Source organism: Spinacia oleracea, chromosome 1 (assembly GCF_020520425.1).
Source record: "Spinacia oleracea cultivar Varoflay chromosome 1, BTI_SOV_V1, whole genome shotgun sequence".
Classification (NCBI taxonomy): Eukaryota; Viridiplantae; Streptophyta; class Magnoliopsida; order Caryophyllales; family Amaranthaceae; genus Spinacia; species Spinacia oleracea.
In genome coordinates this window covers 21,167,285-21,192,649 of record NC_079487.1, presented here as the reverse complement: position 1 = coordinate 21,192,649, position 25,365 = coordinate 21,167,285, and the positions used below count along the sequence as shown (strand labels likewise).

The 25,365-nt window shown below is 42.3% G+C and overlaps 1 protein-coding gene and 1 long non-coding RNA gene across 2 annotated transcripts; one reads left to right on the top strand and one right to left on the bottom strand.

Moving 5' to 3' along the window:
• Positions 1–1,359: 1,359 nt before the first annotated feature.
• LOC110793222 (uncharacterized) lies at positions 1,360–5,217 on the top strand. Its single transcript, XR_008926379.1, has 2 exons — positions 1,360–2,803; positions 4,504–5,217. It is a non-coding gene; the product is annotated as an uncharacterized lncRNA (long non-coding RNA).
• A 6,126-nt stretch (positions 5,218–11,343) lies between these two features.
• Positions 11,344–24,244, bottom strand: LOC130463169 (uncharacterized). The gene is made up of 8 exons (XM_056832223.1): positions 24,026–24,244; positions 22,014–22,293; positions 21,622–21,632; positions 21,346–21,527; positions 21,086–21,176; positions 12,200–12,301; positions 11,989–12,142; positions 11,344–11,879 (listed from the first exon to the last, which is right to left on the bottom strand). The coding sequence occupies exons 1-8, from the start codon at positions 24,242–24,244 to the stop codon at positions 11,344–11,346; spliced, it is 1,575 nt and encodes a 524-aa protein (XP_056688201.1).
• Between the last annotated feature and the right edge of the window lie 1,121 nt (positions 24,245–25,365).

The following is a 25,365-nucleotide window of genomic DNA, read 5'->3' as shown; positions in this document are numbered from 1 at the left end:
ATTGGAAAGACCCCTACCGGCACTATCATGAAGATAACCAACCATGGGTCACTATCAACAGGTCGCTATCTAAACACAAGGGACCCACCTGATCGTACCCTGTGATTGGTCTATATAAGGAGCACCTCATTTATTGCTATGAGGTACACAAACACTTAAACACACTTCTTTCTTACTATCTAATCATCTCTTAATCTCTCAGTAATCTTACTTAAGCATCGGAGGGGATCCTCGAACCACCCCCGAGGCTAGTTAATCCATTCTGTTGTGCAGATACCAACCGGCACTCTCAACAGGAACCCAGTATCCCACAGTCAGCTGTTCTCATTCCACACCCGGAACACCATCCTCGCAATTTAAGCATAATCGAGCCCTAATTTCAGGCTAACTCTACTTTGATAGTTAGTTGGTCAAATTGGTTTAATTTTTTGGTTATTTCTTTAGTATGAATCGCAATTCACTTTGCTTCAATATGATTAAGTGGTTATTCTGTTTGTTTTGATTAGTTTGATTTTTGCATAAAAAAGAAGCTGATGCATTTTAAGTTCAGCAAGAATCTGCTTCTTTACGGCGCTGTCTAATTAATTTGATTTGTTTATTACTATCGATAAATATTTTATCGATTATGATTGTTGGATTATTGTGCCATATTGTATCTTTGAAGTATTAATTTTGGCTTTGTTAATGGGTACATTAGTACATAATATTTTTTAAACTGTCAGTGACATTGAAAACATTGAAAAAAGATTAAAATCAGCCTTTTGATTATTAACTTTGTCTCTTCTTAGTGCTTGATTAATCTAATCCCATCTTTTGACGTTCTTCTACGTTAAGGACTATTACCACGAGTTCCTTGGTATAATTGAGTGTGTATGTGCAAGAATCAACTAATTCTTTGCCTGAATATTGATAGAAACTGTAAACAGGAATTTGTGGAAGATTGAATGACTGTATTTGATAATGGAGTTTATTCTTTACGCATTAACAGCCAAAGACATTCGAGAGGTCTCAGCGAGGACTATTACCACGAGTTCCTTGGTATAATTGAGTGTGTATGTGCAAAGAATCAACTAATTCTTTGCCTGAATATTGATAGCTACTACACACCTGGGAAAGAATACAGTAATAATCGATCTTCTTTTTGAGAATTTATTTTATAGCATAATTTACAGACACTCCTCCCTTGGGCCTCTCTGTCATCATTTTTCTGCATAATGTGGATCTCATTGATTTATTTGTGTTTTTTTGGTAGTTTTCTTCTACTGCTGTCAGGCTTCTATACATGACATAGATTGGTCATGCCCAACTGCCATTGTTGTTGGTAATGAGAACAGGTGATTGTTCTTTATACGCATCAAGTTCATGATATAATTTTTTCTTTTTTATACATTTTTCTCTTCTACAGTTTTTTTATTTTTGCCTATCAAGCATGATAACATTATTTTCCCTTATCTGATATTTTCTGCCAGTAAACTGCTTTTTTGCTATCTTCCATGAGAAGATAGGATATCTGATATCCATAATGATTGTACTTTTGATAAAGTCTTTTTCAATAAAAGGAACTCATCCTTCTGGATTTTCTGACTTTTCATTCGTATTACTGTATTACTAATATGGAGTATGAGATGACATTGACATTTATCTTTCTGTAAATAACTGAATATGCACTGTGTTACCCAGGTTTTTCTTTGGTCATTTGAGAATCTTAGTCCTTTTAGCTTCTGTTGTATTTATTATCGTCTGTGAGGTTTATGTATGATGTACTTTCATGTTGCTCTAATGCGAAAGTTCTAGAGAAGGTACGGACATATTTGCTTAGTAAATGTTATTTAAAGACTTAACTTATTGTTGACTTTGTTTATTATGTTTTTAGGTATACAACACACCATGAGAGGAGCCTTTCACCGGTGAAGACGTTGATTTAGTACAAAACAAAATTGCATCTTATTTAACGAATAACTATCAACTATGAGGTTTGAAGTAATCATTTGCCAAAACTTACTTTTTGTACATAGAACTAAATATTTAGTAATGATACGAGATTTAGTTTTAGTTGGTTTTGTATTCTAACTATGGTCATTTCAGGATGATTAGTTAGGGTGATGGATGATGGAGTTTGGTTTGTTGGTGTAGTTGGTTATCGGAGATTGAGATGTGGCTATGTTTTACAAGTGAAATTGAAAATAAAAATATTTGGGTTGTCTTCAAATATAAAGGAAACTCTGCCAAAATTTGTACTTAGTTTGGGTAATAAAAAGGCAGAATTGCCTCTATATTTAAATATTTTTTTTAAAAAAAAAGTCATTTGCTACGTTTAAAAAGCAAAATAGTAGCAAATATAATTCAAATTATCCGCCATAACAATGACAATTGCTGCATTTTTTTACCAAAAAATACTGCAAAAAACAATTGTATTTACCACATTTTTCTGTGAAAAATGCTGCAATTTACAGTTTTTTTGCAGTATTTTTTTGGGCCGGCAAATGACATGGCACATTTGCAGCCCCCAATCTGCCGCACCACGATAAATGCAGCAAACGAGGCTGTTTCATGGGCAGCAAATCCCCTTTATTCTACTAGTGTTTATACTTCTTGTATCTTCGTTCTTTGTATTTTTCTTCTCTATTTCATATGGCTGGTTCGTCTTCTAGAATGGGGAATCTTCTCATGTTCCAAGAATCTTTGATGACAAAGCACGAGGAAATGCAGTCAGCTTGCAATTCTTCAAGGATGATAGAAGATGCTAATTCAACTGGGGTGGCCATCCTTTCAAAGTTTTCAGAGCAAAGAGAAAGCATGAAAGGTAACTTTCCTTGCATTACTGGATTTCAGCTCAGCTGGACACATTATTTTCATCTGCTCTTCTGCAATATGAACTTTCTTTTGTTGCTTTGCTGTACTTTTGCTAAGAAAATCATGACTGAATCAGTGAATTGTTCTAGATGGATATCAGGTTTTGCTTGTATGAAATGTCATATACTTCGTATGCTTTCAATTTAAGCTATTAAGTTGTGTAAGTTATAAATGGTGAGAGATCAACTTTGAACTACAAAGACCACATAAAGCCACTTGAGAGTTGAGACGAATAATTTGGGGGCAGAAGTATTTTTGGAAGTGTGAGTCAAGGAAGTTCCTTTGGAGATCGATCAGCTTGTCAATTGATGCCATGGTTTTTGTGACTGAAGTGGAATAGTAGGATCTACCATTGTGTTATGTGGAGCTATAGCCGTATAGGACTACAGGGTGTGAGCTAGATGACTTATTGCTTGGTTGGCTGACTTTTTTTGTTGTTTGTTTTTTGTTAGAGGGGATATCTTGTCCTCTATGGTGTATACTTTGTATGTACGTTACATACTTTATAATAAATAAATTTCCTTATTTCAAAAAAAGATCTTAGTAGCTGACGGGTTTTAGCATTTATAGCTGGTCATTTTGGTGGTCCAAACTATGGATTAACCAACAATTCTAAATTTCTGACTTTAGTAATGCAAATTGTAATATCTACACCATTATCTTCCGTTTCATCAACTTAAATCTGATGTGGGTTGAAATGGGAGTTGAAAGTCCTGACTTTTTGCTCGCCTAATAGGCAGTAGGGACAATTGTGAATTGTGAACTTGAGCACTGGTTAAAGTTTTTAGAAGGTCCAGCACTGGTAGTTCGTTTCCTGTAGAAGGTTGGGTTGATTCTTTGAGTTCAGCTATTGGTGGAGAGTGGTGAAGAGTGAAAGGATGGAGATTGGAGAAATTAGGGATGATAATGGAGGGTGGAGTGATTTTGTAAGATGGGTTGTTCGCCTGTTCCTGTTCGTGGCTATGGATTGACAGTGTTACGAGGGTTGACATGGTGAGGTGACGCAGAATTAGTTTGGAATCTATGGAAGATGGAAGGATAAGAAAGAGTTAGTGATAGCAAAGAGTGGAGAAGACAAGTATTGAAATGTAATTCTAGTTTTTCATAATTAGAAGTACACAGAATTAACATGAAGTGGATATAAGTTAAAGGCTCCATTTATTGGCACCCTAGTAAGAATAAAACAAGTTATATGCTAACATCACTGTCCTTCTAACATGACAAATATCACAAAGTTGAACTGTAATTTTACTCGCTGTGGAACACAATTTTTTTGTACTGGACCCCCCTGCGCGCTTCTCCTGTATTGCTGCCCAGGAAAGTGTGCAAGTTGCTGATGTGTAAAAGGTATTGGAACCAACTTCCCTATAATTTCAGGGGTAATGTATTGATGTCCAGGAAAGTATTTACAACAACTTTTTTTGCAAGTCTTACAAGTTGCTTATGCGTGAAATGTATCTTAACCAACTTCCCTATAGTTTCATGGGTAATTAATATTGCATACTTTTGGCAATGGGGTAGTTTTGGTTTGATTTGATGTGTTGAGCTATGAAAGTTGTTGTCTGTCCCATTATTTTAGAAGAAATGAAGTGAGTGTCCCTCTTGCTTACGCTTTTATTGTTAATTATCTTCATATTTGCATTGTTGCAGATTGCACAACGCAAGTTACTTGATGTGCTAAGGTTGATTGAGAGGCTGAATGGTGTAGATACTTGGATAAAATTTGCTGGCATGATCCTCACTTTTATCGTTTTGATTGTATTGTGGAGGTGAAAACACTAACAAACCCCATTGTGATCTGTGATGAATTCCTTGCTGTCTAAACCTGTCTCTTGCAAAACAACTCGGATTTATTGCCTAGGATAAAAATCTGGTATGCTTCACGTTTAGTATCACAATTGTTGGATACCGTCATACAGAATGATTATTGTAAAAAGATTGGTCATCGTGATAAGCTTTTGATTGTCTACGGAAATGTAAGTACGACATAATTGACAATCACTCACCAATTTCTACCATACTTTGCTCCTTCATCTGACTTTATTATCTCGCAGTTGTACCGATCACCATCAATATGTCTACACTCTCCACGGACGTACCCCTACTTTCAGATTGAACCTCATCGGCTCTACCAAGTGACAGTTCAACCTCATAGAACACCAACAATCATCACCATCGTCGATGCATCAAACTTGAGCCCCTTTTCACGGTGTGTTTTTTCTTTTGAACAAGTATGAAACTTTTCTTTTATTATTATACTTGGTATATATTTCTCTCCTTAAGTTTGTTGTAATTTAACATAATTAATCCTTTCTTTTTTGAAATTGTATTATTCTAATACTTCGTATATAATTTCTCTCCCGATGTTTGTTGTAATTTAACATAATTAATCCTTTCTTTTTTGAAGTTGTTTGGAAAATTCAACATTTTGATTAAGTACATATGTCAATGAATTTGTTTTTATTTTGGCAGTAAGATGAATATGAATTTGTTTTGGCTAGAAGTTTAGTTTTAATGTTAACCTGAATTTTTGGTTTCCAGGTCTTTGGGGGTAGGGTCGGGTCGGGTCGGGCAGGCCGGGTCGGGTCATGGGGCGGCATTTTAACTGCCCGTAAAAGCGGGTACCCGCTTATTCGGATACTTGAAAAACTGGGTACCCGATAATAAACACCCCTAGTTTTCTCAACCCTGCGTCCTTTGACGTTCGCCACAGGGTAATCGGCAACTTTTGTGTAAGACCGCCTTATCGGAAAGACCACTTTTGTTGCTTAACTAATTGGTTTAATTTCTTAACTAATTGGTTACAGTAATTAATTAATTGATTCAATTGCTTAACTAATTAATTCCTTTGCTTAACTAATTGGTTTCAGTGCTTAACTAATTAGTTCAAGTGCTTAACTAATTGGTTCCATTGCTTAACTTATATGATACCAATATGGTCTTTGTGTAAGATCGCCTTATAGAAAAGTTTGTACAGGGTAATTCATTTGCCCAAAATTGTCACTAGTGGAAAAAACCCCTGTTGAGGGGGGCATTTCGGGCTTGTTGAGGCGAACATGGCCCGCTTCAACAGAGGGGGCTTCAACAGGTCAGAGATCTGTTGAGGCGGGCATTTGAAAGCCCCCCTCAACAGACAAGTCTGTTGAGGCGAACAACTAATTGCCCCCCTCAACAGACAAGCCTGTTGAGGCGAACATTAAATTGCCCCCCTCAACAGACAAGCCTGTTGAGGCAAACATTGTGTTGCCCGCCCCAACTAGCAGTCTTAAATCTTAATCAACATCACATAAGCTGGGCTACCACCACTAATATTCTGCTTTAATTTTCTTTGTTAGGTAATAGAAGAACCATAATACTCATAAAATAGACAATTGTAAACAATAAATATTCACATTAATATTGAAATAATACTGTTTAATGTAATTTTACAATATAAATTCACACAAAAATAATCTTTGAATCTACAATTCTATTTTTACAAAAGGGAGGGACAACACTTAAGCGGCAACATTTTGTTCCTTGACGCTCTTCCTCTCTTACTACTCGTGAAAAAAAGGGTCATCCTCTCTTCCTGGATTGTCCACATCTTCTTTCGCCTGCAAGGAAAAATGAATGACTACAATACCCACAACTTTCCCAGGACATTGACAATTAATAAACATTTTAGATTGAGACTCCAACATGAAGAAAGTAAATCATGCACCGAATCAACATATGAAGATTTTAAACTTGTCACTTTATGATACACCTTAACGTGTATCGAAGGTCAAACCACGTCACGTGACAAGTTGGCCTCAATGGGACACAGCACATAAGACATACTTACAAGTCTTTTCTATGAAATCTATTAAAAACGGTTGGTTTACATTTACGTGGCCATATTACAGTAACAAGGTACAGTTCTCAGCCATCAAATAGAAGAAGATCGAAAAATTTCACAAAAACGAAAAGACAACTCACTTGCCGTAGTTGTGCATTGACTTCTGAAAGGAGACCTTCATCTAAAGAGTCTTCTTGCTCTCTTTTATTTAACTCCTGGTGAAACGTACAAAGCAAGTTAAGCAACTCAATATCTTCATACTAATCTCTTGAAAAATTCAAATAGTGGAATAAAAAACATAAAACCTCAAGAAACAAGAATAGCTAGATGAACCAGTCAAAAACATATATACTATAGATAATGCATAGAGTAAAATAAAGAATAAACCCCAAACTCCCAGAGAAGATCTATGCATTATGTACATTTGATTGCAGATATTATGTAAATAAGTTCCTAAATTTGAACAATTGAAAAATAAATTTTAGTCATTTACGCAGCTGTCAACCACACAATTCTATAAGAATACATCTGTTATATATAAGGATACTGTGATTTACAGTTGTGACACAGCCACACAATTCTATAAGAAATGAAGGAGCCTCAAGCAACTGGTTGGTCAAGTACTTGCAACGAAGAACATAGATAAGAAAAAGAGTACAGTGACAGTTGAGCCATTCCTGTGTATCAATTTAGTTACATATGCAGGACTATATATCAGCTGAATTAGTTTATTACGGGAAAAAGAGAGTTTTGAAATGAACTTTTAATTTCTGCTTAAGCTCACGGATAACCTATAGTGCCTACAATTTATACACATTAAGCTAAGAACACAATTACATAAGCAAAAAGCACAAGACCATTCAAGACTAAGATAAAGCTGCAGTTCAGACTTCGGTAATCAAAAGGAAAAACTAAGGTACAGAACTTAACTAAAAGTTTGACAACAGAACAAGTCAAATTCATAAAACAAGAAAATGAAGCTTGTTCAGAGAGCATAAAATTGGGGCGGGCAAAATCTGAGGACAAAATAACCAAAGTAAATTTACGTAATGAGTACATGAAATTCGACTAGATTTGGTCGTTACATGTTAAAAGGGTAAAAAAACAAAAAAAAAACGAAGACAAACACTGATCTATATCTGATATACTATCACTCGCTCTCTCATTTTTAGTGCACTGATAAAAACTATCTCGAATGAACGTTATGAGTATATCCTGCATTCTAATTTTACAGCTCAACCCAATACCAAGAACCTAACTTCGAAGGGAAGAAAATCAAGGGGGGAAAAGTTCAAGGCTTAAACCTTATCCGGAAAAAACCCATCTTAACTGAATTTGTATAAGGAGATGAAATCCCTGTTATTACCGTGTGCTGAATTTCCATATATGCCGAGATATATAAACGGGGTAATGTATAACTCACAATCTTATCACTTGTTTGGCTGGACCTTTCTGGATATTTCTAGCAATTATCATCTGTTGTTCAAATGACGTTTTCTATGCAGCAATACCAAAAAGAAGAACACCATAAGATTCATGTTTAATGTTGCATGTTTAAATTCAGCCAAAAAGGATCAACTTAGGAACATCAGGCAACTGTCACAATATCAAAATATAACCATGTCAATCACAAACAAGTTCTAATACAAGTTCACAATATCAAACCAACATTTGTTCAAGTGTTTTTAAGGTCTAACATCCAACAATTCACGAAACACTAGTGGAAAAAACATATCTTGCCCATTCAAAATCCTACATCAGCAAGGCCACACTATTTCGTGGTTTGGTGTTGAGAACATTATATACTGTAAAATGTTGGAGGCTAGGAGCTCTAATTCCTAGCTGCGGGACTTTAAGAATGTAATCAAAATTGGAAAGACTGTAAATAACAAAATTTGCATTGTCCAAACCCAAAGTCTTTAAACATTAAGAAGTTTTTCCCATGATAAAGTAAGCGAATGTGTGATACATTAGACTTAGGCTCTAACCTATTAACAAGAGAATAAACATGCATGATACAACACCAGCACTTATATGGTGACCGGTCCCCAGAACAGTTTCACCATGACACAATCCAGAGTTAAGTTTTCTAAGTTAGAAATGCTAGCAACTAAAGACCAAAACATAGACAAACAGGACCAAACCAGAAGTAGTTACAAATTTTGTTTCACCACATCAATATATCCAGTACACTGTGACTTGAAATGTTCTTGTTGAGATTGAGTGAAGATTCTTAAAATGATTAACTCTAAGTACAGCAATCAACTTGGATTTTCTAATCCAGCATAAAATGACTAGCATAGAACTCGGAATGTGTTGTTATATTGCCACTAGACATTGTCAAGATCTCCATCTATTGCTAGCTTTTTAACACACACCAGACAAAGCGTAAGGAGAGAATAATCAAAGTACTAATAAGTTTAAAACCAACCCTGACAGCCTCAGAAAACATAATACCAAGTTGGCATTTGAATGATAATTAACTACAACAAGATTACAATATATAAGCTACGCTACTATATAATTTCTCAATACAGCTGAATAGCAGGATTTATCTTATAGGGTACACTAGTTGCAGGAACATCTATATGATAACGGCAAAAATTTCAATGCAATAATTTAAACACACATCTGTTATACATGACTGACAACTTACAGCCACAAGCAATCATATACGTTTTTTCCAAATATATTGGGGCCTAGTCCCCCGCCCACCCCCCTTAATTAGTTATTTTACTATAGTACTGGTAATTAACTAATTATCACATTGGGGCCAAATTGTTGGGGAAAATGAGGTAAGCCCCACTTCCGTCAGGACAAAATTCCCGATTGGGCGATTACTGCTATTTCTCTATCACTGTTCCTATATGACTCACATCTATAGCGCTTCAACTTCTCATTTGGGATTTAACATCATTCTTCATTGTGGACACAAAGAACACGTCTTGATAAGTATTGAACGCGGTAAGGGGCACAGAGGCTGTCATAGTCTACTCACGTGGGTATGTACGTGTGAGGTGTTTGCTGCAGTACATGAGCTAAGGATGGTTCATTTTACCTATGCAAGAAAACAGATGTCACCAAAGTAGTTTTAGCTTCCTTAAGATGCCTCGTCCACCATATTATCCCTTGTCATGGCATGTTAGTTCACCTTATTTTAGGTCTTTATTACACAGATAGCTAACAGAGACAGCAGATGTTTACAGCTTCTGGGTGCTTGCTTCTGTTAAAGATAGTCAAGGAATGCAAAATAACACGCAAAGAACTGAAGATTACTCTAAAAGCTTAATAGCAAGCGTGAGTTACTGAGTCCCTACTTCTCCTTACAGTCCTAAGCCTGAAAGTACCCAATTCAATTTCAGATACTAAGATGTAGACTTATTATATTAATATGAATAACGAAGAAATTCAGTATGCAAATTAGAAGCGTAAAAGAGGAAAATTATTGAAATAAACCTTAATTGCGATTATTGCAAATATCGAAACCCCTAACTTAATAAATTTCAAATACAGATCTTCACATTATGCATCGAGGCATCAAAAATTATATTTAACCTAAAAACAACATAACATCATATATCTACACTATATACCGAAATGCGGCATCAAAAGTTCAAATTGAACGAATTCAACACTCATAACATCAATTTTTCGCAATAACAACATAAAATTAAGAAAAAAGAAAGTAGAAACGATAGATCTAGAGAGAAGAAAAGAGGTTATACCTGAATACCATGTCGAGACAGTAAAGCTACCAGCAAGAATGTTCGACCTGGATATCAGCTTGACCGGTGTGGATTTAAATTCCTTCATTTTCGCTTGAAATTTTTAGATCTAACACGAAGATAAAATGTTGAAAGAGGAGAGATAAAAGAACGAAATCGAGGGCGTTTATGAAGACACCTTCTTTGAAATTGTAGAGAATGAGGGAGTGGGAGAGGGAGAGGGAGAGAAGATATACCTCCCATGGAAAGGGGCGGATGGTTTGAGGAGTTTTGAACCGGGAGAGAGGAGAGGAGAGGAGAGGAAAGGAGAGAGAGAAATGACTCTTTCACGCTAACAGAAGAAATGAGGAGGAGAGAGAATTAAAAGTTGGAGTATATGCGATTATTATCTGTTGAAGCGAACATTTAATGCCCCCTTCAACAATTGCTATTGAAGCGAACAAAATAAATGTTCGCTTCAACAACCCTTTATGATGTTTGACCCGCGTTGACCGATTGGTTATTGAAGCGTATTTCTCTATGCCCCCTTCAACAAGGGGGCTGCAATAAAGGTTTTTTCTACTAGTGTGTATAAAATATAATCTCTCCGTTCTATTAAATTTTTCCAGTTCAAATGTAGCTATACTGAACTAACAGCACGGATGAACAAGAATGCTATATCACTCCATAAAAAATGTTTGGAAAATCTACAGATGAGGTATACAGCCTCCAAAAAGTACCCTACCTGGACCTAAATCAACTGTAACATGCCCAAGGAATCCCAATAAGGAGGGCAAGGAAAAATATTACAGAGACAAACTGATATCATACAGAATATACCAAAATGTGAGATTTCAATGGGAAGAAAACAAAATTCGGCAAATGGTTACATAAGCAGTTGTTCTAGATCCGCAAATGGAGACCTTGAATTGCTTGGTTTGGTGACCCCTGAACCTATACTATCAATTAGTTGTTGCTCAGAAGCCCTGAGATCCAAGGCAGATTGAGTTGAGTCGGCTGTAGGTTGTGAAGCTTCAGGTTGATTAGAATCAACTGGCTGTAGAGCAACAGACTGACTGAAATCCATGGGTTTAGAAGAGAATCAACATGAGTTGATGATCCTGGATCGCTTAAATCTGCCGAAGAAGGTGCTCCTGGTTTTGGTTGATCAGAAACTTCTGCAGAAGCAGCTCCAATTTCACTAGTTTCTTCTCTAGCGTGGGTAGAATCTGTTAGAGCTATACCAAGATTGCTGGATGCTTCTGGAGGAGTAGCTCCAGGTAGGCTGGACTCTGCTATAGATGGAGCTCCAGGTAGGCTGGACTCTGGTATAGATGGAGCTCCAGGTTGATTGGAATCTGCTATAGATGGAGCTCCAGGTTGGCTGGAATCTGCTGAAGGTGGCACACTCGAATCACCAGAATCTTTTGGTGGTGCGATAGGAGGTGCTCCTAATAACAACGGCTTACCAGGCTCCTGTTGCGAACCCTTCGTGGCAGGCACTGGCTTTTTTTGAGCAGAAATAGAGAGCGAGAGAGCACTCATTCATCACTGGAGGAAGAATTTCAATAGGAGTTTTGGAGGAAGAATTTCAATAGGAGTTTTTTTTACCTGTGTCCCCTAGACTAGGAAGCTTGGAATCCTCCAGTGATGCCAGGAATGCGGAAGTTGCATCTGTCTTGGTTGTTCGAGTATGCTCAATCTCCTTCTGCAGCGTTTTATTCCAAGCCTCAACCAAGTTCTTAAGAGTTGGTCGTCCATGGGCCTGATGAAATATGAACCGATTAGACAAGGCAGTAATACCAATATAGAAATAACATACATGAGAATGAAGTACAGCCTCCGCAAGCATCCCTGTTTCATGCCATGCTTTCTCCATGAGAGCATTGTCACCCAAAACTGCAGCCGAGAATGCCAAGTGAGACTAAATTATTCACCAGAGTCTGCAAGCAATTCGAGCATCAGTCTCACAACCCAAAGAAAATGTGAGTAAATAACATAAATTTTGAGTCCCATGAGCCATGTAATCACAAGTGAGAGAAAAAAGAAGAATTTGGTGATGAAAATTAAGGGATACTATGGGCATAAATGCATATAATTAAAAGAAAACTATTTCCTTCTTACTTAGACCCTTCCCTTAACTACCTCAGCAGAAAGGTGTCTATTGGGTTGGATTGCTGGTATTCTTAGGAAAACAAAGTGAAAAGTGCTTAACAACTCTAAATCAAAAGCTAGAAAATGCAATAACCTACTACTCTGAAATAATTAATTACATTAAATAAATCAAGTAAAGCAAAGGGGTTGCTGTTACTCCAGAGAAGCATCAAATAATTGCCATTTCAAAGTTTCTCCTCACATATTATTGTCTTCAAGAAATTCTGATATGAAAAAATCCATAGCTCTATATACAGAATGAGAGGCAACTAGAAAAAAAAAGTGACAGAAAGATATTGCTAGTCCTCAACACCATGCGGATGCTCTTCAGCATATTATAAAACATATTTGTCAACATTTCAGCAAAAAGAATCCTCACCAAACCCGACAATCAGGGGACATCTTTCCTTGCAATCAATCTAGAAAGACACACCCTTTCTTCAAGCAACCAAGAAGTTCTATAACACCAAGGGGATGTGATGGCGATTGCGACCAGTATTTCCGCAAAACTCAAATAATATTCTCATTTCACATGGAACTAAGAAGAAGAAAAAGAAAAAGAATTGCGCTCCTATTTGTAAGCTAAAAAGCTAACTTAGAAGGTATTAAACCTCCGAAACATATTAAATGCAAACATTTCCCCGACACCTCCTAAGAAACTACCACCCTCAGGGAGGTAAACAGGATGGAGGAGGATTCTAATCTTTGCAAGCATACCTCTGTGAGTCTGTTACAACAGTGGAGGCTGTTCTAGACTGACCCTTACTTTAGAAAAACTAGATAACTGAAGTAATAATGCCTATACCTAAAACTCTTATTATATCAACTTAAAGAAGAATAAGATGAAAGGTATACATCCATAGCCCACAATCCATTACTAAAAGACCTCAGAGTTTGAAAACTAAGGTGATGCAGGACATAAACTATATCAGAAAGAAGTCCTGAGTTTATTTCTCACCGGTTCAGTAAACGACTAAACGTATCCACTGCAATAAAGAGAAGCTGAGAATTAGAATTTCTTAGTCTCCAAAATAACTATAATTCTAACTTCTAAGAACTTTGTTGTACTGTTTCTAGCACTTGTACACCAGGTGTTTGGGCTCCCAATTGATATTCAATTGGGCCACTAAGTCCAAAGCCCAATGGCTCTAAACAGCAGTATCAAACCTACCACAATGGCTATTCAGCCATCCATTAAGGCCCAAGGCCCAATATCAATAAATGACCTATGGGCATTTATTATGCAAACACCATAAATAGGCCGCCAAGGCTCACACCTCAAGGTACGTCCAATTTATTGCCTTAAGACTACTCTTCTAGAGAACTTCTCTCTAGAATCTGAGCATCGTTCTTACTTAGGCATCGGAGGGGCTTTCCTCGGAAACACCCCCGAGGCTAGTGACTTTACTCTTGTGCAGGTGAATTCGGACTCGACACATTCAAACAAGCAAGATCTTCAACACACACGAAAGGGCCTTCATTCGAAGCCCATTGTTTCCACCTTTACAACACCGGAACAATTTGGCGCCGTCTGTGGGGAAGAACACTTCAAAGCCTTTGAAAGACATTAACCACCCCTTTCTGCAAAATGGTTAATGATGCTGTCAACAACAATGATGACGATATGATAGTGCGGTCAGATTCAGAATCTGACGAAGAAGGGCACCCTCAATCAGTGGCGAGGTCACAGCCAAGCAGAGCTACGACCGCCACAAACGCAGGACCTTCGATTCCAACTAGGGAAGAACTCACTGCGGCCATGGCCATCATGCAAAACTTCCTCTTCAACGAGAAACAGCAAGGATTGGCAAAAGACCGCAGAGAGGAGAGGAGGACCAGGCGACGGCTGAACGAGTCGCCCAGTGTAGAGGTGTCCAGACCCGAACGAGAGCTCCCTCCCTTGACAGGAACACACCTGACGTCGAGATGGATGGAAAGCACGTGGGACACCCAAAAAAGAGCACAACAACAACCAGATTGGTTTGCAAGACCAACGCCTACTCCAACAGCTCTCTAAAGCGAATCGACTACTCGTAACACTCGGATCCGAAGCTCGGTACTCAGCAGGTTGAGGCCCTCGGTCCATTCAAGGTTAAGACCTTCGATCCATTCAAGACTCGGGGTAGGCGAATCAAGTAGATCCGGCGAACGGCCCGAGGTCAGTAGCCGAGAAAGAAGAAGAGACAGGAGGCATGATCGAACCCCTAGCCCCCATCGTACGCCCGAGCGTTCTAATCACAGAACCTCGGCAAACGAAGGCATCAGGGCTAGACTCGGGAAAAGAATCATGACTCCCACGTCATCCCCTTTCTCGGACGAGCTGATCATGGAAGAAATCCCTAAGGTGAGGCTGCCAGCACACCTGACATATAGCGGAACCACAGACCCGAGGGATCACATCATCTCCTACGAGCAACAAATGTTCTTGAGCCCCTACTCCGAAGCATGTTGGTGTAAATATTTCCCAACCACGCTAACCGGAGTGGCGGGAGAGTGGTTTAGATCGCTGCCGAAGGGATCGATCAAAAGCTGGAAGAAGTTGAAAAAGAGATTCTGCACGCAGTTCGTGAGCAACAATCGCCCCGAACGAACCACCGCAGAACTAACCTCAATCCAACAAGAAAGAGACGAAAGTGTAAGAGAATTCATGGCCAGATTCATGAAAGAATCAACAAACATACCAAACTTGCAGCCAGACGTGGCCATTTTCGCTTTGAAGCACGCGCTCCAGGAAGGGAAATTCCGTGACAAACTTTCAATGAAAAACCACTCCAAAATAGCCGACGTGCTCCAAATGGCTGATGCATTCATCAGAACCGAAGAGTTCAACAAAGCTGCTGCAAGGTTGAAAGGATCGTCGGATCCGAGAGATACAAAAAATGTCCAGAGCAAGCCCGAGAGCAGCTCAAGGAAAGGGAAGGAGAAAGTAGGAGTTAGGGATATGAGCCCGAAGAAAGACGGGAGAAGGGGTGAACTTCAACCCAAATACGCTAACTACACTCCACTAGCTCTGCCCCGAAAGGAAATCTTTAGCCTCAACAGAAATGATGAGAAGTGGAAGCTACCAAGGAAGCTCAAGTCCAACCCAGCTCGGAGAAACAAGAACAAATGGTGCGAGTTTCACGATGACTTCGGTCACCACACTGAAGAATGCAACTCGCTGAAAGACAACATCGAGGACCTCGTTCGCCGAGGTTACCTGAAGCAATACTTGTTAGACCGAAGGGAGGAAAAAGAAAAGGCCGCAAGCGGCAAACAACACGAGCAATCCCAGAAAAGGGTTTACGAAGCAACAGGGCACAAGAAGAATGACATCCTAGTGGTGTTCGGGGGACAGAGGTCTGGCCAGGCCAGCAAGAAACACCTAAGAGCTCTCTCCCATCGAGTCAACTTCAGCACAGTGGGAGATAACCAACCACACCCCCCAAACATGACCTTCACCGCTGATGATTGCTTCGGGGTCCAATACAAACATGACGATCCTTTGGTCATTTCCATGGACCTCAATAACCACAACGTACACCGAGTGTTAGTCGACGGAGGAAGTGCCGTCAACATCATCTTCAGGAATTGCTTCGAGCAACTGATCCTCGGGGAGTCAGAAGAAGCGTTGACGAAAGTCAGCTACCCCCTGATCGGATTCAACGGATCCGCAGCTATCCCTCGCGGAAAGATCACCCTACCAGTCACAGTGGGCGAAGGTCAAGCAGCAAAAACCCTTCGAGACGAATTCTTAGTGATGGACTGTGACTCAGTATACAACGTAATCATGGGAAGAACCATGATTCACAAGATGCAAGCAATCCCATCCACGTACCATCAGCTGATGATATACGTCTCGGACGCGGGATTTGCCGAACGAATTAGAGGTGATCAAGAGGTTGCAAGAAGAACCTGCCACACCGCCATCCGAAAGCCTAAATTAGGAGACGGTTCCGAGGCTGAGGGAGAAAAGAAAGATGCTCCAGGAGAGGAGAACGAGGCAAAAAGGAGAAAAGCAGGCACGAGCAGCTTATCTCCCGCGGAGGTTGATGCCCGCCCCGAAACCCTATCTCCCGAGCCAGATTAAGAAATGGAGGATATCTTCCTCGAAGAGGATTCAGACAGGAGCGTCCGAATAGGCAAGGGCCTAAGCTCGGGGCTCCGAATCGATTTGATCCAACCGCTCAGGGATCACAAAGACATTTTTGCATGGTCAGCAGCAGATATGCCAGGGATAAATCCGAAGTTGATTTGTCACAAGCCGGACGTCAACGCTGAAGCTCGGACAATCAAACAGAAGAAGAGGAATTACTCCTCGGAGAAAAACAAAGCCATCGCCGAAGAGGTGAAAAAGTTGCAGGAAGCTGGATTCATCGAGCCATGCATGTACCCAAAATGGTTGGCCAACGTGGTGATGGTCAAGAAAGCAAACGGCTCTTGGCGAATGTGCGTGGATTTCACAGATCTGAACCGAGCCTGCCCCAAAGACTGCTATCCCCTGCCGAGGATAGACCAATTGGTCGACTCTACTAGCGGCCATGCACTGCTCAGCTTCATGGACGCCTTCTCAGGGTACCATCAAGTGTTCACCCACCCCGACGACAGGGCGAAGACATCATTCATCACGAGTGCAGGAGTGTTCAACTACAAAATGATGCCCTTCGGCTTGAAAAATGCCGGCGCTACCTACCAGAGGCTAGTTGATCACGTCTTCGCCGACCAGAAAGGGAGGAACGTCGAGGTCTATGTGGATGACTCCATCGTAAAAAGCATCAAGGAGGAAGACCACGTCAAGGACTTGGCCGAGACCTTCGGAAATCTGAGGAAATACAGCATGAAGCTGAACCCGAAAAAATGTGTCTTCGGGGTGAAGTCAGGAAAGTTCCTCGGATTCATGGTAAGCGAAAGAGGAATCGATGCGAACCCGGACAAAGTCCAAGCAGCATTGGATTTACCCGAGCCGAGGACCAAGAGAGACGTGCAGAGGCTAACCGGCAGGTTAGCCGCACTAACAAGGTTCATATCAAAAGCCTCGGACAAAGGAGCCCCTTTCTTCAAAGCGCTAAAACCAAAGAGCCTCCCCGGGGGAGAAGCAGAGCCAATCAAGAAAAAGGGCGTCCCGAGGAAAGTGGACCCCGAGCTGATATGGGAGCAAGAGCAAAAAGAGGCTTTTCAACAGCTCAGAGCCCACCTAGCCCAACTGCCGACACTGGCCAGACCAAAGGAAGGGGAAACCCTATATCTATACGTCGCAGTCAGCCCTGGAACCGTCAGTGCGGTACTTCTTCGGGAAGAAGAAAAGAAGCAACAGCCGATCTACTTCACTAGCCGAACACTCACAGGGGCCGAAACTCGGTAGCCGCTCATCGAGAAAGTTGCATATGCAGTGGTGGTAGCTGCACGAAAACTGAGGCCATACTTCGACTCCCATCAGATCACAGTACTGACCGACCAACCACTCGAGAAAGTACTCGACAAAATAGAGAGGTCAGGAAGATTGGCTGCCTGGGCCTTCGAGCTATCAGAGTTCGGCATCAAATATCAGCCGAGGACAGCCATCAAGGCACAGGCACTGGCAGACTTCTTGGCCGAGTGCTCATACCAAGAGATGCTGGATGATACGAAAAGCACTTGGGAGGTCTTCACTGACGGATCTTCCACGGTAAACGGCTCAGGAGCAGGAGTTGTATTAATCCCCCCAACAGGGAAAAGCATAGAGTATGCATTGAAGTTCGGATTCAAAGCAACTAACAACGAGGACGAATATGAGGCCGCGATCGCAGGGATAGAGCTTTGCTTATCCCTGGAGGCCGAATATGTTTGTCTCAAAACTGATTCCCAGCTTGTAGCCAACCAGATCCGAGGGGAATATGAGGCCAAGTGGCCCAGCATGACATCTTACCTAGCGAAAATTAAATCCTTAACGTCAAAGTTAAGATCCTTTGAAGTCATCCTCATTCCCCGAGGACAAAACACGCAAGCTGACGCACTGTCAAAACTCGCAAGCTCAACACTCATCGACCTAAACAGGTCGGTCCACGTGGAGGTGCACCAAGAGAGAAGCATTGATCTGCCACCCCCCACAGTATGCAGTTTACGTACCGAACCTAGCTGGATGGATGCAGTAATTGCATACAAGGAAAGGGGAGAACTTCCCGAAGATAAGCTACAGGCGAGAAAGTTGAAGAGATTCAACAAGTGGTTCATCATCGACGCCAAAGGAGAGCTCATGAGGAAATCATTCTCCGCTCCACTGCTAAAATGCGTGGGTCCAACCGACGCTGACTATATCCTAAGGGAAATCCACCTCGGAATATGCGGAAACCACATCGGAGGCAGGACATTGGCACACAAAGCCCTTCGGGCCGGATACTGGTGGCCCACTATGGTTTCCGAAGCAAAGCAGATGGCAAGGAAATGCGAGAAATGCCAAAAATTCGCACCAGCTATCCATCAACCAGCTCAAACTCTACAATCAACACTATATCCTTTACCATTCGCATAGTGGGGGTTAGACATCATTGGTCCCTTCCCCTCAGCTACGAACCAGAAGAAGTGGCTGATTGTAGGAGTCGACTATTTTAGCAAATGGATCGAAGCCGAAGCTGTCTCCTCCATCACCGAACCTCAAGTCCGCAAGTTCATATGGCAGAATATCATCACAAGGTTCGGCATACCAAGACTAATGGTCTTCGACCACGGGAAACAGTTCGACAACACCCCGCTGCAAAAATGGTGCAAACAATTCGGCATACACCTAGCTTACTCGGCAGTTTGCCACCCACAAAGCAACGGGCAAGCTGAGGCTGCAAACAAACTCATCCTCAACGCACTCAAGAAAAGAGTCAAGGATGACAAAAACAAGTGGTTAGAAGAGCTACCCGGAACGTTATGGTCCCTTCGGACCACCGAGAAAGAAGCTACTGGACAAACACCGTTCCATCTAGTATACGGATCCGAGGCCGTCATCCATGTGGAAATCGGAACAGAAAGCTTGAGGTTCCAGGTATACAACAAATATGATGGACTCCAAGGAGAAAGCAACGATCAACTTCTGTCTGAAGCTCTCGGCCTACTAGATGAAGCTCGGAACGATGCAAGAACACTCAACGCAGCTTACTTGCAGAGGGTCAACAAGCACTACAATCGAAGAGTCAACGCCAGACCCCTAAAGGTCGGCGATCTAGTACTCAGAAACGCCGCCTCGGTTCAGAAAGGACGGATCCATGGCAAACTCTCAGCCACCTGGGAAGGACCATACATCATCCATTCTGAAAAAAGGCCAGGCACTTTTATGCTGAAACAGTTAGATGGAACAATCTTGAAGAACCATTGGAATACCGATGTTCTCAAGAAATATTTTGTATGACCTCTCTGTAAGCCAAGTAAGTTGTTTAATGAGAAGAGGAAAGCCTTTTGTGGCACCATGCGTTTCATTAAACCTATCTCTATATTTTAAAATTCATTGTCCTTTTATATGCATGCTGCCTCGGATCTGATCAATTCGAGACTAAAAACAGGTTGACTTTGCCCATTCCTTGATAAAATGCAAGAAATGACCAAATCACGCACTTCGGGGAATCGTCCAGAATCCTCGGATTCGCGATACCTCGATAAAACTTGTTCGCAACAAACAGTCGCTCAAATCAAGTTATAAAACTTTGGCTCAGATCCACGGATCGCCAAAGTCATAACTGAGAGGCAGACTAGCGATCTCTTGCCCAGGTTTCCGAACAACAAGAGATCAGAAGAACAATTCAGACCTCTTAGCAGATCGACGGATCTGAAGATTCTGAAAATTAAAGAGTCTCTTAGCAGATCTACGGATTTGAAGAACTCACAAAATTAAAGAGTCTCTTAGCAGATCTACGGATTTGAAGAACTCGCAAAATTAAAGAGTCTCTTAGCAGATCTACGGATTTGAAGAAGTCACGGAAATCAAGGATTTCTCAACAAGTCCACAAAGAAAAGAAAAGCTCGAGAATTACAGATTCAAAGGCAGACTTAAAACTTCGGAAGTGCAAAAAGTTGAAAAGAAGCAGCCGAGTAACAAACATTCATTTTTTATTCAATATTTGGGGGAAGTACAAATACATCAAACAACTCGGGACACACCCGAGGACCCTCAAAAATTGAAAACAAAATGAAACAGTTAAAATCGGCAGCCATCAACAGACAATACCGGCCTACCGAAGTACTAAAAAGCAAAAAGAAACAAGTACAACGCAGCGCCGAGGCAAAAGGGGGAAAGGCAAGCACACATTCGGAGGTCCTCAACTGGAACCGACCGACTCTGAAGAAGACGACTGCCCGAATCCCTAACTCTTGGGAGTCTCAGGAACAGCCCCTAGGGGAGCATCCTTCGAAGAACCCCCAGCAGTAGTGTCACCTTCGGAAATCGCCTTCTGGGCCCGAGCCTCTGCAAGAGCAGCTTGGCGTTCAGCTTCAGCTTCGTCTCGATCAGCCTGGCATTCCACCAAGTGATCCTGGGCCCGCATCCAGAGAGGAACTTTCTCATTCCAAGGGAAATGAGGCATGTGCTTTGCAAACATGCGCCGAGCACCCAGGATACCATTCCAATACTACTCTCTACACTGATCAGCAGTATAGAGGTCAGCTCGGTCTTGCTCCAGCTTCCGAATGGTCTCATCCTTCTCTCGGATCTTCAGCTGAAGAACAGGCACCTTGTCAGCTTGATTCTGAATCATCTCCCGATTATTGACAAACTGTTGGAGCCTCGCCTCCGCATCCTTGCTCTCCTTATCAGCCGCCTCAAATTTAGACGTCATCTCCTTGAGAAGTCTGTCTTTTTCTTCAAGTTCGCTCGCAAACTTGGCGGCCATATATTTCTTCTCCTTGTCGAAGGAAGCTATTTTTTCAGCATCCTCTTCGACTCGGAAGGTGAGTTTGCCAACTTCGGTCCCGATCTCCTCAGCAATAGCTCTAGCCTCGCGACTGTACTTAAGATACAGTTGCTTGACTTCCACAAGCTCGGAGAAGAGCTGCCCAGCCTTCTGGTCCAAGATAGGAATATCACGAGCATAAGCCTCCTGATATTTCTTCAGTTGTCTCTCCTCAACCGAGCTGCACTCGGAAGCGAACGAGGACCAGAAGACAGCCTGGGAGCGAAGAAAAGATAAGCAAAAATAGGAAAAGCATAAAATAGAGAGACAAATCAAAAAGAAATCCAACACTTACCTCATTCAGGTAGTACTGGGCCATCATAGCCGGATTCCTATCTTCAGCTCCAGGAACCCTCCACTGCGGATTGGCCCGAAGTAGGTTCTCCCGAGCAGCTTCGGGACCCACTAAAGAACCCACGTGAGCCAGGAGGTTCTCCCCCAAAACCGGAGCCCTAGCATACCGAGCCATCGCCTCCCTTACCTCCTCGGGGATTCGTTTCAGCGGAACATCCGAGCAAGGGTCAGCATGGATCAACCTATCCAGGGCCGAGGTCGAAGTAGAACCCAAAGTTGAGTGGCGCCTCTTCCTCGTCAGACCCTGTTCGGGCTGCTCTTCCTCAGCAGAAGGGACATCCTTCTCAGCCTCGGGAATCTCAACATCAGGGCCCGTAAGATCCACCATCTCCTCATCTGGACTTCTCTCTCTTTCGAGAGGAACGTCAGCAGATTCCTCTTTCTCCTCGGCCACGATGGGGACATCCGAGCCAAGAACAGCGTCGGTCTCGAGCGCCTCCACCACCTTGGTGATATCCTGGATCTCGATCCCTGAAGTAGTAGACGGCTTCAGCGGAGAGGGGATGGTATCTTCCTCAGCCAACTGTTGATCAACGGGCGGCGGTTCCGCAACCACCACACTCTTTAACTTCTGCCCTGGCAAGGGCATGAAGTGAAGAAGGTTCTTAGGAGGAGGCATGTCTTCCAAAACCGTTTCCTACAAAACAAGCATTCAAAGATCAGCTTCGGAAAAGAAAAAGACGGACTACAAGAAAGCTCCTAGGTCAGAGCAAATACCTTTTCCGAGGACTGAGAAACCTTCGCCTTCTTCGGATGCGCAGAAGACCTCAGAAGAGTGCTACCCTTCCTTTTCCTTTGATCCTAAGAAAAGGAGACCAAGGGTCAATAAATTCAGAGGAAGACAGAAAAGGAAATAAAGAAAAAAGGCGAAGTACCCGGTTCCTAGATAAAGAGATATCTATCCGAGCCGGGGATGAAACCGAAGGAACGGCGCGCGGCACAGCGTCAGTCACAGGACCCTAAAAAGATGGTCCAGGACCAAGACGTTAGCCGACGGCCAACCAAAAAAGAAATAAGGACAAATAAAAACCGAGCCGATAGAAACACTCACTGGATCCGAAGGCGTCCTTAAAAGAGGAAGCACGACCTTCACTAGAACAGCATCGGGAGAAGAGGCAGAATCCCACGGATCGGCTCGAACTTCGGATATCCGAGCAACACCCGAAGGAGACAACACGTAATCCTTCAGACGAGGATTATGAAGGTTCTCTTTCCCGAACTTGTAATCAGGAGCCGAGTCGTGAATAGTTCGCAGATCCAAAGAAATGCCCAGAATCTCAGGATCAAGACAACTAAAGCCGTACTCTGCAAAAACAAATTACAAAACGAATCAATAAACCGAAGGAAAAAAGAGGAGGACAAACTCACTGAAACACGGTCCCAGCCGAAAGACACCTACCCCTGTCAAAAATCCTGCTAAGACCGGCGACAGCAAGAATGTCCTCCCGCAAGATGTAGTTAAGGTTCGGGAGCCAGCTAGACGGCAGTTTATAGTTATCCTCCCGAGCCAGAAACCACTGGAGAAGATCCACGTAGTGCTGATGATTCCGATCTGGAGCAGCCACCCCCACCATATCAGGATCAGGCCTCACGAACCACTTGGGAGGGCGATAGAAATTGGGGTGCTTTGGATCCGTCGGCACGCGAACAAGCAACCACTCCGTCTTCCATTTATGGTCGGAGCTGAGGTAAGGGTATGCCGTAATGTAGTTAGGCTCCCCCCTCCTTCGGGACTTCTTGTTGATGATGGTCCACCAACCATACCCATCACCCTTGGAAGCATGATTGAAAGACAGATCGTGGAGATCCTTAAAAACGGAGATAGAGCAGGAAAAATTAACGAAATCGCACACCCATCTAAATCCGATGATGTGCCTCATAGACTTGGGAGTAAGTTGGGCCAAACTGATGTTGTACGACACCAGGAGCTCGGAAATGAACGGATCCAAGGGAAAGCGGATGCCATTCTCCAGGTGATGAGTGTACACAGAGATGAACCCCTTCGGCGGATGAGTCACCCGAGGACACTCCTGATCGGGAAGTTCACACCAGTACCCCAAGGCATGCTGGATTCCGTATAGCTCCTCGGCCTTCCGATGATAGTTCCCCAGCTTCGCCTCCACTAACCAGTCACCACTGACTGATTTCTCCAACGGACCATCAATCTTGGTGGTCTCATGCAAAATCGGAGCATACTTACCCTTCGGATCAGCTTCAGTCCAATGAACTGGAAACTCAGGGTAAGGACGACGGACACCCGAAGAACCAGCCTTCTTACCAGAAGCAGCGCGTTCAGACACACCAGATCCTCCAACAGCGCCATCTTTGGAAGCGTCCCAACCAGTCGAGCGTTTCTCGACCGGCTTCTCCGAAGGCCAGCCCTTCGAAGCTTTCTGTACCCTTCCCGAAGGCACTTCCTCCCTCTCACTAGAAGACCCAACGACGAACTTACTTTTGCCCTTGTTCCTCACCATGGTTGCAAATTCTCGGTCTAGGGTTTAGATTGAGGAGTAGAGGAAAGAACGAAAAAGTAAGGAAAATTCAGAAACAAGTTACCTTTTTCCGAAGCGGAATTCGCCGACAAAGCGAACGACACAAGTTCCCGAAGTTAAAAGCTGACTGAATTCCGTAGATCTGAAAAAACTCGAAAGCTGCGATCGCCGGAAAAAGAGAGGAAGTTTGTGTAAAAGAGAGAGAAAGTAAAGGTTTGAAGGAAGCCTTGCGCCCAGTATTTATAGGAAAAAAGGCGCACCAACTTCTTTCAAACCCACGATCTCCATGACGCAAAACAAGTCCCAACACTTGTCATCAATGCAAATCATCCCTTTTCAAAAAAGAGAGAGAACTTTTGGACTTCTGACAGCTGGAAACCCACCCATTTAATTCTAAATGGACCGGGTCTGGGGGGCATGTTGTTTGGGCTCCCAATTGATATTCAATTGGGCCACTAAGTCCAAAGCCCAATGGCTCTAAACAGCAGCATCAAACCTACCACAATGGCTATTCAGCCATCCATTAAGGCCCAAGGCCCAATAGCAATAAATGACCTATGGGCATTTATTATGCAAACACTATAAATAGGCCGCCAAGGCTCACACCTCAAGGTACGTCCATTTTATTGCCTTAAGACTACTCTTCTAGAGAACTTCTCTCTAGAATCCGAGCATCGTTCTTACTTAGGCATCGGAGGGGCTTTCCTCGGAAACACCCCCGAGGCTAGTGACTTTACTCTTGTGCAGGTGAATTCGGACTCGACTCATTCAAACAAGCAAGATCTTCAACACACACGAAAGGGCCTTCATTCGAAGCCCATTGTTTCCACCTTTACAACACCGGAACCCCAGGTATGTGGGAACACTCCAACACATGAATACAGAAAGGAGAGACTTAAAAAGAGAAAGCAAATCAGAAAGTACACTTCTGAAGTCGTGCAAGAACAGGTACCACTAGCTCAGTATCATCTAAAAGGTCACAGGTGGTTAGTGACCGAGACAAGGATAGGAAATAAACCAAGCCAACCAAGATCCAAAGGCAAAGATCCATCACCATGTCCTATGAAACATTTACTTACAGAGAAGAGGGAAAACAGAGTTTA

What these genes read in the sequence shown, in the direction of transcription:
- LOC130463169 (XM_056832223.1), bottom strand. Translation starts at nt 24,244, where the DNA reads ATGGTGAGGAACAAGGGCAAAAGTAAGTTCGTCGTTGGGTCTTCTAGT. An exon ending in AAGAAATATATGGCCGCCAA is followed by an intron (nt 21,177 to 21,345) that starts GTTTGCGAGCGA and finishes CTTCAGCTGAAG; the next exon opens with ATCCGAGAGAAGGATGAGAC. An exon ending in AGGCTGTACTTCATTCTCAT is followed by an intron (nt 12,143 to 12,199) that starts GTATGTTATTTC and finishes ATATTTCATCAG; the next exon opens with GCCCATGGACGACCAACTCT.